We start from the raw sequence: 18,895 nt of genomic DNA on the forward strand, positions 1-18,895 counted from the left end.
TTATTGGCCCACAATGAAGGCGGATGCACTTGAGCTCATCAAGAAATGCGACAAATGTTAGAGGCATGCCAATATCCACTACCAACTTGCTGCTGATTTGAAATACCTTACCAGCTCGTGGCCCTTCGCACAGTGGGGAATCGACATCCTTGGTCCTTTCTCGCCAACAATAGGGCAGATGAGGTTCTTGGTTATAGTAGTAGATTATTTTATGAAGTGGGAGGAAGCCGAACCCCTGGTAACCATCATAGACCGTAACATACAGAGTTTCTTCTAGAGAAGCATAGTATGCCGCTTTGGACTACCCCAGGTGTTGATATCCAACAATGGGAAGTAGTTCAAAGATATTAAGTTTCAAAGCTGGTGTGCCGAGATGGGGATTCAGTAAAACTTCACCTCGGTGGCACATCCCCAAGTGAACGAACAAGTAGAAGTAACTAACAGGGCGATACTTCGCGGATTGAAAGCTTGCCTAGATCGAGCAAAGGGATTGTGGGCCTACCAAACTACCATCAAGACCGCGACGGGTGAAACCCCCTTCAACCTCATGTATTGTACAGAGGCGGTGATCTCGACAGAGATCGAGGTACCCACATTGCGATTTGAGGCCTATGATGAGGAAACAAATGACGACGAGCTCCGTACCAACCTAGACCTAGTAGAGGAGGTGCAAGACCTAGCCTACATTCGGACTGCTGCATACCAACAGAGAGTAGCTCGGTACTATAACGCTCAGGTCAAGATACGGCGGTTTCGTTTTGGCAACCTGGTTCTCCGTAAAGTTATGGTACCTTAGCCCGACGTATGTAAGATTGGACCAAACTTGGAAGGTCTGTACCGTGTAAGGTGGGTGTTCGAGGAAGGCACATATGAGCTCGAGACTTTAGAATGGAAGCAGGTATCTCGAGCATGGAACATCGATAACCTAAGAAGGTACTACTTATGAGTCCACGACTCCAAGGAAAAATTCCTCTAAGTCCATGGGACCATTGAACTAGTCAAAAAGATGATGGGCTAGAGAGGACTATGAGTCACTCCCAAAAGCTTAAGGGCCACGGTGCCGAACTGATAGAAGATCTCGGTACTACAATAAGTCCTAGTCGCCTCTTCGGCATAAGTAGACAAGTCACAGTCGCCTCTTCGACATGGGAAAATAAGTCCTAGTCGCCTCCTCGGCATAGGCAGACAAGTCCCAGTTGCCTCTTCGGTATGGATAGATAAGTCCTAGTCGCCTCGGCATAGGCACAACAACAAGTCCTAGTCGCCTCTTCGGCATGGGTAGATAAGTCCTAGTTGCCTCCTCGGCATAGGCATAACAACTCCCAATTACCCCTTCGGCTTGGGCAAATGAGTAGCCCGTGCATAAATAGGTCGAGTGTATACCCTACAGTGTCCGTCCACCTCGGCGTACAACAATACAGGGTTATTCCTACTTGAAGTCCAGTTCGTTAGCTCGACACTTTGGGATAACCAACAGCTAGAAAAATTTTTACTTAGAAAGATTTTTCGCACACATAAGACTTTTGAATTATTATGCTTCATTAACAAAAAGTTCCGAGTACATGGCAAAAAAAAAAACAAAAACAAAAACAAAAGCAAAACAACGTATAGAAAGGAAAGCAACTGCTACTAAAACCGAGCTCAAAGGCCCAAGGCGTACACTATATATGGGGGGTCCAAGAAAAGAGGCAAGTTCAGACATCAGACTTCCTAGAATCTCCTCCAATAGGTAGGTCGGTCTCCATGTGGTCCAACGCCACACCGTTTCGACCTGCCTCCTCTGACGGCCTTGCTTCGAGGAGTTCGTCATCACTTTCTCCCTTGAAGGAGTTAGGTTCCTCATCAGCCTCCTTCGCTATCTCTAGAGTAACTGAAGATATGGAGATGGATCCGAGGTCAAGCTTGGGGAACTTCTGCCGCACCAGCCACTTGTAAAGCTTGAATCCTAATTGATACGAGCCGGAACCGTACTTGACCTGGAGGTCATGAAACTCGAGTGACTCCTTGAACTCTTTGACGACACGATCTCTCTCCTAAATCTTCGCCTCCTGAATTGCAGTGTTGAAGATTTCAGTGCGCTCATTGATCATTGCCTCAAGGTTTTCGTTCTCCCAATGGAGAGCTTCCTTCTCCCCCTTAAGTTTCTTCTTCTCCTCCATTAGTAGCAAAATCAGCTCCTCCTGGCTTTGAGCTCCCTTTTTTTCCCTAAGAATTTCACCTTGAGCTAAGTCCAGCTCACGGTAAAGCTTTCGAGCGTTCTCTTCGACCTCCCGAGCTCACTTCAAGCGGATCTCAGATTGATAGACTAGCGAGTGGATAGCAGAGTTCACCTAAAAAGGAAAGCAAGCGTAAGTATCATTAACAAAAGGATAAGAAAATAGATGAAGAGGCAGGTTACTTACCGCCATACAGTAGCTGGTTGCTTTTCTTTCGAGCTGACTTGTTGGCATGTCAGCCCACTCCGCGACCTCCGTAGGAAACACTGCACCTTTGCTTTTGAGGAGCCTAAGCCTCAGAGTCATTATGCTTTCCTTTGTTGAGGAGGGATGAGGCTCGGGCACTGAAGTACCTTTGGGCTTGCGGGGGTGGGATCTCCTCATCTTGATCTTTTGGCTTTGGCGCTGTGACCTCGGGTTCAGCAGGTACCGAAGAGGTAGCCTCCTCTCGACTGGATCTTTTTGAGGCCTTTCTCTTCTTCCCCTTCTGAACACTCTTCAAGAGGTTAGCGACGTTGACACCCATCATAGCTCCTACAAAAGAGAAGAAAAAAAGAAAAATTTCCAATCAACTACGAACTAAAGTAAGTGCAAAAAAAAAGAAAAGAGAGAAGTAATGTGTGTGCCGAGGTAGAGGTCTACCAAGAGGACTCAGCGCAGCTCGCACAAGCTTCTCCTTGACCAAGAAATCTTTCATCTCAAGGCCAAGGTCCCTCCAAGAATGGATGACCGCCATGGTCTCTGCATCCAAGCTCACCCCGAGGTCCTTAATGGCCACTCACCAATGAGTTGGGAATGGCCATCCTTCGGGGTTCCGAACAAAAAAATACCTTCTCTTCCAGGCCGATACCTTGTTCGGGTTACCGAATAGAACCTTGAACCCGGGGCGAGGTGAGATATAGTAACTCTGTCGGGTGTCACCGAACAAGCAAGAAGAATTTTTGTTAATGGAACAAATTGAGCTAAAGGTATCTAGAGAGAGAGGTCGGTTGTACTCGTGGAAGAGTGATATCGTACTAACTATAGTACGAATGGAGTTCAGGTGTAGCTAATCGATGGTGACATTAAAAAACTTAATAATTTCTATGATGAAGGGGTGGGGTGGGAAGCGCATCCCAGCTACGAGCTACTCCTCAAAAACCATGAGTTCATAATGGTCATGAACCTAAGGGTATTGACCCAAAGGAATGCTGAAGACAAGAGTATCAGGGAGGCGGTAACGAGCTATTAAGGACAGCAATCTGTCCGAGGTCATCGTGAAAGGGCTGAAGTTGTCCGGATCCCGACCTCGAGTAGAAGACGAGACCCCCTCTCTAGAGGTCGGCCACTCTGCCTGAGGTTCGGGTCCCTCAAATCGGGCTGGCCCGACATTAGGTAAAGGCACTTCTCCTAAAAGGTTCAAAGAGGAGCTCTTTAGCGAAGAGCTAGCCTCACCAGCGGGAGCTGAGGACCGCACCTCGGCACCCCCGGGCTCACTAGAATCACTAAGTAACCTATCTATGCTAGCACTAGACATATTGGGCAGAAAAAAGGAAAAGAAAAAGGAAAAGCGGACAACCAGTGCAAGAAGACTAACTCATCAAAGAAGGCGATAACAAGCTCAGACTTAAGGGGAGAAAATGGCGAGCTGAAGGACTTCGATGCGATCTCAAGAAAGCTTAGTTACACGATTTATGGCTAGGATAATGGGCCCTTCGGCCCCTATTTATAATCCACCACATCCGGCAATCGACGGTTGAGATCTATGCGATCTAACAGCTCCCATGAAAATCGCACGCTACCCGAGGACAAAATCGGTTGAGTGTGCCCTTTGACGTCCACGCGTAGCCAAGACGCGATCTGGATCATTTCCTGGTTAAGCCGAATGATTGAACAGGTCCGACCAACGGTCCGCCATCCATGTCACATAGACTTCGTGCCAAATCCACCTGAACTCATCATGAACTCCTCGCGTCTGGTCAGGACCCCTGGCACGAGGAGTGGGGGGCAATTGATGAAGGGTGATTTGGCACGACTTAGTAAGTAGAGGTCATGTGGACACGATCTGCTCAAGGGATGACAACTTAGCAGAAAGAGCCCAGTCAACAACAATTAAAGCTTGGGTATTTGATCACCTTGGCCCAAAACCACCTCGGCATAAAGGCACCTAGACACCCAATTTAGTTTGGGGCTAAAGAACTGAAGCGTCACATAATCGACTCCAAAAGCCTCCCTAGTGGACTCTGAATTTCTTAGGATCACGACATCTAATAACAAGGCTCATCCTCACTCTGCCCGAATCGAAGGAAAGCAATAAACCTTATCAACTAATGCATTGTTTTCCTTCAAAAATAGAACGGATCTTATCTATGCAGCCCGGAGATCCCGAAGCTTTTTCATAAGATTCACGACTACTCCACTATATAAGGACATTGAACCTAAAGGCAAATGTATGCGCGATTATTTGCTCACTAGCACTCAAGTATTCAACTCGCATCCATAATATAGTATTGACTTAAGCATTGGAGCGACCTCGCCGGGTTAGCCACTCCGAGTTCTCTGATCTTTTATCTTGCAACTTGGTCCAGCTCGCCATGCGACTAGGGTCCTGATCATCTTTCAGCTAGGAGTATCTAGATCGCACACCATCATTTCTTATCTTATGCCCTTTCAGAATAGATATTCAGGTAAGGGCTAATAAATATATCTACCATCTATGTTGTAATGGTTAAGCCACTCCTCTAGCATAAAACCACAATAGAGATCTAGCTGTAGGGTTGTCATATAACATGAAGGTAACTATGATTCTATGAGGTGCCTTGGAGCTGGTGTTTTGTTCCCCATATTGAGCTTATGTGTCTACAAGCCTACAATAAAGAGAAAGAATAGTTCATCAATAAATTAAGGAAAAAGAAAAGGAGAAACAAAAGGTGATGGGACCAACTGTCAAAAATCAAAATGATCTTTGATGAATATTGACATTCCTTTCTTCACAGAAACTCTGTCTCCTTAACATCATTACCCATTAACAGTGCCCTGTATATGGTCGAACCAGAGTTGTCCTCTTCAACTCAACCGGCCTAAACTTGATACTAATGTCATAGATATGGGTCGGCCACCTAAGTATCAACTGGGCTACCAAGCTAATCCTGTTGACGTCAGGTCAGCTCAGGCACCAAATAACCACAACCTAAACTTCATAAATTTTGGACTGCCCAGAAAGATTCATGTTGGAGCATATGAGATGATGAGTTGTTATCTCCCTCAAGGTTTAGCTTTTGATGGGAAAGCAAATGAAATGTCTCAAATCTGGGCTCAAACTACCTCCATCAGACAATGCCTAATGTTGCAATATCTTTTTAACAACTACTAGTTTTTTGTAAATGTCTCTACAAAAGGAGGTTCACCATTCTTTCCTTTCACTGAAAAAATGAAAAGGAAAAGAGTTCATGGGTTAGAAATTAGAATGGAACATCCCATCTCATTTGCAGAAAACCGTTACAACTCCAGCTCGATTTGGATAAAACCTTTATGGGGGTTTATGGATCCGAGACATGTTTCTTGGTCTTGTCTCTCAAGTCATTTCCTTACGGTACAAATTAAGAACATGCTCAAAAAAAGAAGAAAGAAAGAACCTTGTACTGGAATAGAATTCCATAAAAAAGAAAAAGCCAAAAAAAGGAGATCTCTCACCGACAAACCAAATACTACTAAAAAGATTAAAAAAGAAGGATGGGGTAGGGATGGAAAGAAACAAATTGACAAGACAATCAACCTAATGTTACGTTCATGCTGTGTATTTAAAACCACTGTCAATAAAGAAATGCCAACTACTAATAACGTCACTTTTGAAAAAGAAAATCCTCCTAATACATATATAAAATTTATGCCCATTAATAAAAAAATAACCTTCATTTTCTGTGGAATTACAGAATTACTCTCTCCTACATTAACTACTAGGGGTGGCAACGAGCCAAGTTTCAAGTCGAATTTGAGCCCGATTTACAAGCTCGATTAATAATGAGCCAAACTTGAATATATATATATATAATAAAATTATAGAAAATAATATATAATAAAAATATTATAATTCTTAATTATTATAATTATCAAATAAAAACATTTTTTATTTTATAAAATATTTTTCTTCAAATCGAACTCGAACTTATGAGTTTTTGATTCAAGCCGAACTCGAGTTCAATGTTCTAACTCAAACTGAGCTCGAGCTCGAGTTTTATACAACCTTGGCGAGCCAAACTCAAGTCTCATACTATTTGACTCGGCTCAGCTCTAATCCACCCCTATTAACCACTATGTGCAAACATATGAGATTGAGGCCATTCCTAGTACATGTCCAAAGAAGCAAAACACAAACAAAGACTACAAATCAAAGAGTGTAATGGTCTTGTGAGCTCGAGCTCGAGCCTTATACAACCTTGGCGAGCCAAACTCAAGTCTCATACTATTCGACTCCGCTCAGCTCTAATCCACCCCTATTAACCACTATGTGCAAACATATGAGATTGAGGCCATTCCTAGTACAGGTCCAAAGAAGCAAAACACAAACAAAGACTACAAATCAAAGAGTGTAATGGTCTTGTGAGCTTGAGCTCGAGCCTTATACAACCTTGGCGAGCCAAACTCAAGTCTCATACTATTCGACTCCGCTCAGCTCTAATCCACCCCTATTAACCACTATGTGCAAACATATGAGATTGAGGCCATTCCTAGTACATGTCCAAAGAAGCAAAACACAAACAAAGACTACAAATCAAAGAGTGTAATGGTCTTGTGAGGACTAAATCCAATTTCTCTTTATACTACAAACAAATAAAGCAAAGTGAAAATTAAAAAAAAAAAAAAGAGAAACATCAGAATTTGCAATAAACTTATTTCCACCCCATACTTTTTCACAGCTACAAAGGCAAACACTAAGGGTATTTCTGAAATTTTAAGAAAGACAAAGGCTATTTCAAAAGGGAGAGTGGGAAGATTGGAGTCCACCGACAGCTGGTCGAGCTGTGGTCCTCCTGCGTGCAAAGGACTTACCGACTGTAAGCGGTTAACAACCGGGAAGTTGAGGCTGGAGACAGGCTGTTAACCACGGCCGGAATGACTGGAGTCTGGGCTCTGGGCCCACATAATCGCTATTGGGCCAAAAAGAATATTCACAGTTTAAAAAGCAAGACAAGAAGTGGAGCCCACAGCCCATCGGATTGGTTCGAGCCGAGCCGTTTTCTAAGCTTGGTGGCTTCGTGGGACCCTGGTTACGGGTTAACTCGGTAGCTGTAATGACCTTACAATAATAAAATATGAGATATATAAAAAATAAAGAAAATAATTAGGAAGGAGAAAAAAAAAAGATTAAAAGGAAGCAAAGGAGGGGCAGAGAGATGATGGGCGAAGAAGCCGAGGGAGGAGTTTGGAAGCCCATCGCTTTTCTACTCGGGTTGAGGGCAATGTGACTGAGCGGAAGATCTGTTATCACTCGTGACACAACTTTTTCTTCTTCTGATCTCTGATGTGTATCTCATAAAACACATAAATTAGGAAAACTGAAGTCTTTGCTCGCCTGTTAGCTTTTCTTCCGTTCGGAAGCCATGGAAGCAAAGGCTGGAATGGTTGCTGGTTCACACAAACGAAATGAGTTCGTTATGATTCGGAACGAAGGAGAAACTGGGGTGTGTTTCCTTTACTGAACCATTTGGTCTTTCATTTCCAAGATGGTTTCTCTTCTTTTTTAATTTCTGCATGGGTGTGGTGTCTGGATCTGGTCGTTGACTCTGTTGGGTTAGCTTTAAGGTTTAGTTCTAGTTTCTTCCTAGGGAATTGGATAATGGGTATTGATTAGATTGATTGATTCGGTATATCCATTATCTGGATTGCCTCAAAATGGGATCTTTTGGGATTTCAGCAGCTCAGATCTCGTTCGACTTGCAAAGTTTTCATGTTTAATTTGTGGAGATGGTGGCGATTCTTTCTTCATTTATTTCTCTATTTATTCTCTCTGAACCTGAACGTGTCAAAGCTCATGTTTTGATGGTCAGGTTCGGTGAAGTTTGCTATCTCCCCCTCCAGTTCAGATCCCTTTGGAGTTTAGGAATGCATACATCCTTTTCCCCTATGGTTTCTTCATGTTGAAGCTCCGTGTTTAATTCTTTAGGTCACTTCGATATGGTTTATGGATTTTTTTAGTTGAGATATTCCTTTGGTTTTTAAACTGACCTATAGTTATTATATATATATATTTTTTTTCCTTTTAAGCTCAAATCGACTTATAATTTTGACTGGTTATGTGAAGTAGTTGGATATTGCTAGAATTTCCTTTTTGCTATCTATAGTTTGAAGTGTCTTTTAGTTTTTTTACAGCTATTGAGTGAATTTGGCACATCATTGGGAGGTTTAAGTCGAGATTTGGTACCTCTCATGATATTACAAGTATAGCTACAGTAGGCTATTAGCATTTGCAAGTTGAGCCCTATATGTATAATACAATTCTTTCAGCTTAGTGTAGGAAGTTTCCTTTGTTTCTTATCCTGGAACATTTTTGATTGACGTATCTATGATGGTCCTGTAGCATGGTGAGTTGATAATTTCAGTTTCATGGAATTATTCTACATATTCTTAATTCATAGTCAATTTTGGTTGTGCATCATCATTTGCTATCTATGGTTCCATACTGGAAAAAGTAACTATTCAACTAAAGAGGAAGGGAATATTTAAGTTGTTTGTATCATACGGACAATGTTGCATTGTCCTTGTTTTTTCTCTATATTGCCAATTCAATTATAAATTCCTCCAGTGTCTCTCAACTACTGATTTCTTTGGATAATGCAGCCCAAGCCCCTCAAGCATTTGAATGGGCAAGTGTGTCAAATCTGTGGGGATACTGTTGGAGTTACAGCCACGGGTGATGTTTTTGTTGCTTGCAATGAGTGTGCCTTCCCGGTTTGCCGGCCTTGTTATGAGTATGAGCGCAGAGATGGAAACCAGTCTTGTCCACAGTGCAAGACTAGGTATAAAAGACATAAAGGTTAGATTTTTGGTATACTCCAGTTTTGAATATTTTTCCTCTTTGTATTTTAACATGCGATTATAGAAAATATTAGTGGTGATGCCATTCAATGTTGTTTATACTGGGTCTGGAACTTATTTTATGGGGATTAAGGCAATGAGGTTGCAAATTTCAGGAAGTCCTCGAGTGGAGGGAGATGATGAAGAAGATGATGTTGATGATCTGGATAATGAGTTCAATTACTCCCATGGAAATGGCAAGGGAATGAGACAGTGGCAGGGAGATGATGTTGACCTTTCCTCTTCCTCTAGACATGAGTCTCAGCGCCCAATTCCACTTCTCACCAATGGACAGCCGGTTAGTTAGAAATGAAAGTTTTCCTATCTATATTTGACATATGTTCCTTTTAGAACTGGTTTCTTTAGATACAGTTTAGACTTTTTTTCTGTACATTTGTCTGATTCCATGTGTGTGTGTGTGTGTGTTTTTTTTTTCCATTTTGCAAAATCAAACTTGTGGACATGCTTCAGATGTCAACTTCCATTCTGTGTCCATGCAACACTAGGAAGTGGCCCATGGAGGCAGGATCATTTCTTAAATGAAAAAATGAAATACAAGAAACTATTAGGTGGCTGAGTTCAGATGTCATGAGTTTCAAGGGACTTTAATTATATAGCAGATAGGCAAATAAGATCTGGGGTTGGGGGAGCTTTTTGCACAGCTACAATTCTTTCTACACTTTTCCTGTACATTCTTAATATATTTTATATTCCCTAATGTATGTCTCCTCCTAGCTCTCCTGGCTCCTTCCATATATAATACAATGATAAGTAGTTATCTTCTCAAAATAAAATAAAATAAAAAACATTGTTGATATTTCCTCCAGTTAAGGATTTATTTAAACAAGTGGAGAATGTGTACATTAGTATCCTTGTTCGCTGAAAGCATACATCCAATCCTTTCAGGTCTCTGGAGAAATGCCCAATGCTACACCTGATAATCAATCTGTGCGGACTACAACATCAGGTCCTCTAGGATCTGGTGAAAAGCGGGTTCATTCACTTCCTTACATTGATCCAAGCCAGCCAGGTACTATGGTTTTCTATATATTCTAATGCGTAAAATCTCAGCATCTTCCTTCTTGGATTTATTTGTTTTCATTGAAGCAACTCTTGATTTTTATTTTCCATGATATGATAACAGTTCCAGTTAGGATTGTGGATCCTTCAAAGGATTTGAATACTTATGGGCTTGGGAATGTTGACTGGAAGGAAAGGGTTGAAGGTTGGAAACTTAAACAGGAGAAGAATATGATGCAAATGACCAGCAGATACACTGAAGGAAAGGGAGATGTGGAAGGCACTGGTTCAAATGGAGAAGATTTGCAAATGTAAGAACTGGCTTGTGAAAGATATTAGATATAGATTTTCTTTGACCCTCCTTAAGGGCTTTTCTTTCAAGCTTTGGTTGACTTGAGAACTCCTCAAATGTTTAGTAGAGTTAACATGTTTATTTCCTCCATTGCAGTGCTGATGATGCTCGTCAACCTTTACACCGGACCGTGCCTATTTCTTCTTCCCATCTTACTCCCTATCGCGTTGTAATCATTCTCCGGCTTATTATCCTGGGCTTCTTCTTGCAATATCGTGTAAGCCACCCTGTGCGTGATGCTTATCCATTGTGGCTAACATCGGTTATTTGTGAGATCTGGTTCGCTTTGTCTTGGCTTCTGGATCAGTTCCCAAAATGGTATCCTATCAATCGTGAAACATACCTTGACAGACTTACACTAAGGTTTGTTGACTGGGCCTCCTTGTTTCCTTCTTTTCTATTCCCTTTTTTTCCTCCTTTGGGTGGAGGGGATGGGCTCTCTTAATGGAGTATAAGCTCCAGTAAAACTAGATAAAAAGTTTACAAGATGAAGGGGGAAGAAAGGATGCCATTCTCTTCCATTTCTCTTGTATGGTTTCTGGGCTGTAATCTTGTTAACTATGGGTTTAAAATCCACAGGTATGATCGAGAAGGGGAGCCTTCGCAGCTACCTCCCATAGATATCTTTGTTAGTACAGTGGACCCTCTCAAGGAACCTCCTCTTATAACAGCAAACACTGTGTTGTCCATACTTGCCGTGGATTACCCTGTTGACAAAGTCTCATGTTATGTCTCTGATGATGGATCAGCAATGTTGACTTTTGAAGCTCTCTCTGAAACTTCTGAGTTTGCAAGAAAGTGGGTGCCTTTCTGCAAGAAGCACAATATTGAGCCTAGGGCACCTGAATTCTACTTTGCTCAGAAGATAGACTACTTGAAGGACAAGATTCAACCATCTTTTGTAAAAGAGCGCAGGGCAATGAAGGTAAATGAGGGTTCAAAACACAACGCACACACAGAAAAATATATTTGATGTTGGACCTTGGCCTCCGCAGCCTTTGTTTCTATGTCTCAAACTACATATGTAGGACATTACTCAGTTGTGCTTTTTTAAGTGGTTGGTAGCATAGTTTTCACAGTACCAAGGCGAACTTAGGTGACAGGGGAGCACTTAGTTGCCTGGTCACCTAGGCACCCGCCTAGGCGCCGCTTAATGTCAAAAAACAATATAGAACAAAAAGGGGACGAACCCCTACTTTCTTTTTTCCAGAAAAAGAAAATGAAGGTGCAGACCCCTGTTTTTTGTTCCAGAAGGAGTGTTTTTGTTTTAAGAAAAAGAAAAAAGTGTTGTAGTCCGCTGATATTTTTTTGTTCCACGAAGAAGTGGAAGAGAAAGGAGGAGGAGTGGAGCCCCTCTTTTTGTTCTAAAACAGAAAATGAAGACGGAGCCCCTGTTTTTGTTCTAAAACAGAAAATGAAGAAGGGGCGGAGCCCTTGTTTTTTGCTCCAGAAAGAAGAAGAAGAATGAAAAGCATACCTTTTTCTGTGATCGATTTCCATTTCTTGTTCAAAGGCATACAACTTGGAACCCTCGAACTCGACTTCGAATATCATACCTCTCAAACTCATCTTCAAACATTATTTATCAGAAACCTTGAGGTCCTTGATGAGATAAGAAATTAATAAAAAAACTTATCATCTTATAAAATAAATAAAAATAATGATTCAGTGCATCATGTCTATGGTTATATTATAGACTTAGAATATAATAAAATTATTAAATATACAAAACTTACAATAGGTTTTATCTATCTATCTATAGAGAGAGAGAGAGAGAGAGAGAGAGAAGAATAGTTCTTGAAGAAGAAGAGAAGAAAGGAGAAAAGGAAGATAAGAGATTTGAGAGAGAAAAGAGAGCAACAATGCTGGGTACCCTCTTCACTATTATTTATAGTCAAATAATAAAGAGTACAAAGACCATTGTGCCCTTATAGGGCCGCTAGCACATAAAACAGCATAAAACAATTAAAATAACTGCTAAAAAAGGACCCAACAAGAGTGCTGTGGTCCCCACTTCCTATCTAAACAATAAATAATCAAAAACTACCACTACAGACTACACAATTTGTCTAAAACCTCAACATATATATATATATATATATATATATATATATATATATATATATATATATATAGTATATCATATGGCGTTTGGGCGAGACGAGACCCAAAAAGCGCCTACACGCCTAGGCATCGCCATGACAACTATGGTTGGTAGTTGTAAAGAGGCATAGCCCAAAAATTAGACTTAGCTAGGGAATTAAAAGTTTCCATTTTAGAGTAAGACATGGATAGGCTAATAAAATAATATTTGCAACTGGGTCAAAGGATCACTATTGGGTGGTTGGAAGTATATAAATATTGACTCTTAGTTGTGCTTCCATGTCCCATCCATCCACTTGACAATGTTGAGATTTGAGTTCATACATGATAAGGAGGATAGGTGTCATATAGGCCCAGCCACCCAGGTTAAATATATATTTTCCTCTTTATCCTTGATCATATAGAAGCAGTAATATGTAGTAGGATGTGACTATTTTCTTCCATTGTCTTGGATTAATGTGGGAATAATATTTTTTACAGAGGGAGTATGAAGAATTCAAGGTGCGAATCAATGCCCTTGTTGCCAAAGCACAGAAAATGCCTGAAGAAGGTTGGACAATGCAGGATGGCACTCCTTGGCCTGGAAATAACCCTAGAGATCATCCTGGCATGATCCAGGTAATGTTACCTTTTTCTAGAAACCAATTGCCTTTGCTTATACTAAATATGCTTAGCAATTTCATTTTTGAAACTGCAGGTGTTCTTAGGTCACAGTGGAGGTCTTGATACTGATGGGAATGAGCTACCTCGACTTGTTTATGTTTCCCGTGAGAAGAGACCAGGCTTCCAACATCACAAGAAAGCTGGAGCGATGAATGCTTTGGTTTGTAGCAACTATATCTTATGTGTTATATATTTTTCAGTATTTAATGAATACATATATGCCAGATGAATTCTTTTCTATGTCACTAGCATTACCTTGCTTCATAATTATGCCCAGAAAAGTCCACATTATTGTTAAAATGATTGAATAGTGCTGATTCATGATTCATGCACCATATTCTCAACATAGATGGGCTATTTATTGATGTCACTAATTCTCACATTGCAATCTTCTTTATTTCTCACCTTCTCCAGATTCGAGTATCAGCTGTCCTGACCAATGGTGCCTATCTTCTGAATGTTGATTGTGATCACTATTTTAATAATAGCAAGGCTCTTCGAGAAGCCATGTGTTTTATGATGGATCCTGTTCTTGGAAAGAAAACCTGCTATGTTCAGTTCCCACAGCGATTTGATGGGATTGATTTGCATGATCGATATGCCAATCGCAACATTGTCTTCTTTGATGTATGACTATAACCAAATCAAGTAGAAAAGTTGACCTTCTAGATGTAACTATACATAGGATTGGACAATGAAATTCTTATTTTTGTTTTAATTTGCAGATCAACTTGAAAGGGTTGGATGGCATCCAGGGTCCAGTCTATGTGGGGACTGGATGTTGTTTCAACAGGCAAGCTCTCTATGGGTATGATCCTGTCTTGACTGAAGCTGACTTAGAACCTAACATCATTGTCAAGAGTTGTTGTGGTTCAAGAAAGAAAAGGGGTGCAAATAAGAAATACATTGATAAGAAGCGAGCAATGAAAAGAACTGAATCAACCATTCCCATTTTCAACATGGAAGATATTGAAGAGGGCGTAGAAGGTGGGCTTTGCTGCTTTTTCCTACTCATCCACGGGCTTAGTTCTCACACCTACACCTGGTTAAACATGTGTGAACATAGAGAGATTTTGCATATGCACAGACATATATCATCTACCTGCCCTATCTAACATTATTTCCATGTTCTCCAGGATACGATGATGAGAAATCACTCCTTATGTCTCAAAAGGCCTTAGAAAAGAGATTTGGACAGTCCCCAGTTTTTATTGCATCAACTTTCATGGAACAAGGAGGCATTCCACCATCTACCAATCCTGCAACTTTGCTAAAAGAAGCTATCCATGTCATTAGCTGTGGTTATGAGGACAAATCTGAATGGGGCAAAGAGGTGTGAGCCAGAAGTGAGGCATTTCTCTTACTTCAATGTGGTTTGTCTTATTAACCCAACTTGACAATTTCTTTTTTCTTTTTTCTTTTTCTTCTGCATCAGATTGGGTGGATCTATGGCTCTGTGACTGAAGATATCTTAACTGGGTTTAAGATGCATGCTCGAGGATGGGTATCAATTTATTGCATGCCTCCACGCCCAGCGTTTAAGGGGTCTGCTCCCATCAATCTTTCTGATCGTTTGAATCAAGTTCTTCGATGGGCCTTGGGGTCAGTTGAAATTCTTCTGAGCAGGCATTGCCCCATATGGTATGGATATAATGGGAGACTGAAGTTGTTGGAGAGACTAGCATACATAAACACCATTGTTTATCCTCTTACATCTATTCCACTGCTTGCCTATTGTGTACTTCCAGCAATTTGTCTTCTCACAGGAAAATTTATTATTCCTGAGGTGAGTGTCAATTTATCTAAGGCCTTTTTATGCATCTAAAGCAACCCTTGGGCAGTTCCAAGCCCCTATTGGCTTCTCCTTATGCGTTAAGCAGATAGTATACCCAAGTGGCGTATCTATTCAGACACAAGGGTGTCAATAGAAATAAAAGGATTCCTTGGGGGCTGCAAGGTGGGGGGCCATCATGTGGTGGGTTCCTGCATCATGTGGACTTCCTCACTAGACAATCCAACTGGCATATCTATTCAGACATAAGCAACATATTGATGTGCTTCATGTCTCTAATTTTTTTCTTCTTTTTTCTTGTCAAGGAAAAGGAAGATAAGTTTTTTTTTTTTTTTTCTTGACGGGTGGGGAGAGGGGGGTTGAGTGCATGGATATGTGATTGTGTATTGGTATTATCCAAGTTTATGAAGTAAACTAATTTTGTATGACCTAGGTGATCCAAGTTTATGTTAAAATGCTTACACGTGTGTAGTGCCCCCCTCATTGTAGTGAGGCCATTTACTGAAGGAGTTAAGGGCAGTTTTTGAAATTAAATGTTCAGTCATAGGATTCTTTGGCAGAAATAGGTGGGGTGTCCAGCGAGCCCCTCATTTTTTGATTAGGAAAATTACACGCGTCAGTAGATGAATTCTATGTCAGGCATTCTCCATCGTATAATATGCTATCAATACAAACTATTCTTTTACCATTATTTTTCCTGGTCAAAGCTGTAACTTGATAGATCTGTCATAATAATGAATGCAGATAAGCAACCTTGCCAGCATGTGGTTCATTCTGCTCTTCATTTCTATCTTTGCAACTGGAATTCTGGAGCTCAGGTGGAGTGGAGTTGGGATCGAGGACTGGTGGAGAAACGAACAGTTCTGGGTCATTGGTGGTACATCTGCCCATCTCGTTGCTGTCTTCCAGGGATTGTTGAAGGTGCTTGCTGGAATTGATACCAACTTCACTGTCACATCCAAGGCATCTGATGATGATGGGGAGTTTGCAGAGCTGTATGTGTTCAAGTGGACGTCGCTTCTGATACCACCGACGACTGTGCTTATTATAAACTTTGTGGGTATCGTGGCAGGTGTTTCATATGCTATAAACAGTGGGTATCAGTCATGGGGGCCCCTCTTTGGCAAGCTGTTCTTTGCCATATGGGTTATTCTCCATCTCTACCCATTCCTGAAGGGTTTGTTGGGTCGGCAAAACCGTACACCCACAATTGTCATTGTCTGGTCTATCCTCCTGGCTTCCATTTTCTCATTGCTGTGGGTGCGTATTGATCCCTTCACCTCTGATTCCACGAAAACTGCTGCAAAAGGTCAATGTGGCATCAACTGCTAATTCCTATAGAGGTCATTTTGTCGAGGTAACCCCTTCTCCCTTTGGTACGCTGTCGTGTAAATAGCAAGCTTCTAAACCAGTATGTGAGGGTACCAGTTATTTATGCTGTATTTTCTATCTACAAGGGAGGTTTACGGGTAACAGGCCAGCCCCTTCTGGCTTCTGCTGTTGCTACATCTGTCCTTAAACCAATTGTTTATGTAGGCCCTATTAGGTTAAAGTAAGGGCATCATCCAAGTAAAGAATTCGGTTTCACATTTTTTGTTGTGCAGTATTTTAATATTTTTATTATTGTAGTTATCATTTAACTTATACAAGCAATTCATGGCTGTAATTCCTTCATAAACAAGCTTTGATAAGTGTTAGAAAGATTCAAAGACTGTAGAATGAGTTTTTTGTGGTTATTTTGGTATAAAATATGAATCGGAAACTTCTTAATATGGAGAGGAATGTCAACAAACAAGTTTATGCAACTTAGAAATTTCACACCATGTGAAAAGGAATGGAAAAAAAAAATCCTGGCTTCCAACTGGCTTCTCATTGTGTATCGTGGGAGGAATTCATGGTTTTTTTAACTTAATTGATACAACCGTAGAACCATAATTCTTTGAGCTACAAGATTCTGCAGAGATCAAGGTTCAAAATATCGATACAGGGCGATACGTCAATACGCTTGTATCGGTATTGTTTTTTATGTTTTTTTGAAATTGGTTCAGAGGGACTGGTTTAAGGCCGGTCTACGGTCTACCCCCTGAACCACTCGCTGACCTGAAACACCCCTTGTAGGGGTGTGTTGGGAAGGCTTCGATACATTACGTATCGGCCTGATACGTGACAATTTGATTCAAATTCCTATTACATGTTCCCGCAAGTGGACTATTGGAAGCCGAGATGCTGGTGAATATGCTATTTGGCCATTTGATTCAAATTCCTTAAGGCTATGTTTGGTTTTCCCTGTCTTTCCCTTTCCCTATCTTTTCCTTTAAACCAAACATAACCTAAGACTAAAATTCTTATGGGAGTGGTTTGGAGGGTTCTCACTGTTCTTTTTCTTTCAAGGATTGTAAGGTATTCTTGTGTACTAGACAATGACCTCGTACTAAGTACCAAACATAGCCTAAATGGTTGACCAACCCAAAATGCAACAGCAGCACAACACAATGTAACTGTACCAAACACCCTTTCATGTTGATAAAAAGAAAAATCACAAGACATTTACCGACTCTTCAATACAAATTTGTAAGGGAGATATGTTTTGAGCCCATCAGTGCAAATTGCTATTTCTACCTAATTTATCAAATTTGATATTTCAACATCAACCCAAAATGCAGCAGCAATGCAATGCTACTGCATCAAGTGCCCCTTGATGCTGATAAAAAATATCATAAGACACTTGTTTTAAGGCCCAACTCTTATTAGAAGATCTCTCTCCCGCTGACCTCCTACAACCTTTACCCATACTTGACAAGGCATGCACTGAAATATCTGTAGATTTCATAAGGTCTTCCACCCTTTGCAAGGAAAGGATATTGATGAGGCAGATTTTGTCCTCCAATGATATTGTGACACATGACACCTTAGAATAATTAGGTGACATCCGAAACCACTTTAGCAATAACTTGCCTTAACCAAGTTGATGGTGTCCCACCTGGTGGCCTGACGGCCTGGCATAGGCATGGCTTGGCACAGGCGTGACCTGGCCCTGGTGTGAGTTGACAGTCTGGCACAGGCACGACCTGGCGGCCTGCAAGACGTGCTCACCGACAAATTCGACATGCATATCCTAACACTCCCACGATCCTTGGGAGTTGGCCCACGTGCCGAACGATCCAGAGGGTGGTCAACGTGCATGTCGGTTACCTCCAGGAATCTCAAACACTTAGACGACCTCGTAGAAATCTTGGATATGATGCGTGAAGCCCATGTCAAACAATGCCTACATAAAGGCACCAACCCCAAGGGCAAGGAGGGAGAGCAAGTAAGCAAATAAACATATTCTAGCTCTCATACTTTATGATTTTTAGCTCGTAGTCTACTATGAGAGTACTAACTTAAGCATCGAAGTGACCTCGTCAGGTTAACCACCCCGGGTCCTCTAACAGTTGGTTCCTTGTAGGACTCTAAAGAGCAAGGAAGCTCGTCACCTAACCTATCCAACCCGGCACCTGGTCAGTTCGGCACCTGCCTGGCACCTCACAGATAGCTCATCAAGGTAGCACACCACAAGATAGTTCGCCACCAGGTAGTTCACCACCAAGCAGCTAATCAAGGTAGCTCACCACCAGGCAGTTCGCCACCAGGTAGCTCGCCACTAGACAACTCACCACTGGGGAGCTCCACTTCAGCTTGTGAGTTATGGGCCAC

At 41.4% G+C, this 18,895-nt stretch overlaps 1 protein-coding gene across 1 annotated transcript; it reads left to right on the top strand.

Moving 5' to 3' along the window:
- Nucleotides 1–7,539: 7,539 nt before the first annotated feature.
- CESA1 (cellulose synthase 1) lies at nucleotides 7,540–16,935 on the top strand. Its single transcript, XM_088957772.1, has 14 exons — nucleotides 7,540–7,876; nucleotides 9,033–9,228; nucleotides 9,386–9,567; nucleotides 10,176–10,299; nucleotides 10,414–10,600; nucleotides 10,738–11,004; nucleotides 11,221–11,566; nucleotides 13,225–13,362; nucleotides 13,442–13,567; nucleotides 13,822–14,034; nucleotides 14,133–14,394; nucleotides 14,544–14,740; nucleotides 14,843–15,193; nucleotides 15,944–16,935. The coding sequence occupies exons 1-14, from the start codon at nucleotides 7,796–7,798 to the stop codon at nucleotides 16,529–16,531; spliced, it is 3,258 nt and encodes a 1,085-aa protein (XP_088813898.1). The 5' UTR covers nucleotides 7,540–7,795; the 3' UTR covers nucleotides 16,532–16,935.
- Nucleotides 16,936–18,895: the final 1,960 nt, after the last annotated feature.

The sequence above is a fragment of the Nelumbo lutea genome, chromosome 8 (assembly GCF_056320005.1).
Source record: "Nelumbo lutea isolate HS-2025 chromosome 8, American lotus-T2T, whole genome shotgun sequence".
In the NCBI taxonomy this organism is placed as follows: domain Eukaryota; kingdom Viridiplantae; phylum Streptophyta; class Magnoliopsida; order Proteales; family Nelumbonaceae; genus Nelumbo; species Nelumbo lutea.

Excerpts from the sequence above, each read along its gene's own strand:
- CESA1 (XM_088957772.1), top strand. The coding sequence starts at position 7,796 with ATGGAAGCAAAGGCTGGAATGGTTGCTGGTTCACACAAACGAAATGAG. Across the intron at positions 9,568-10,175 it reads TTCTCACCAATGGACAGCCG|GTCTCTGGAGAAATGCCCAA; the intron begins GTTAGTTAGAAA and ends CAATCCTTTCAG. Across the intron at positions 10,601-10,737 it reads AATGGAGAAGATTTGCAAAT|TGCTGATGATGCTCGTCAAC; the intron begins GTAAGAACTGGC and ends CCTCCATTGCAG.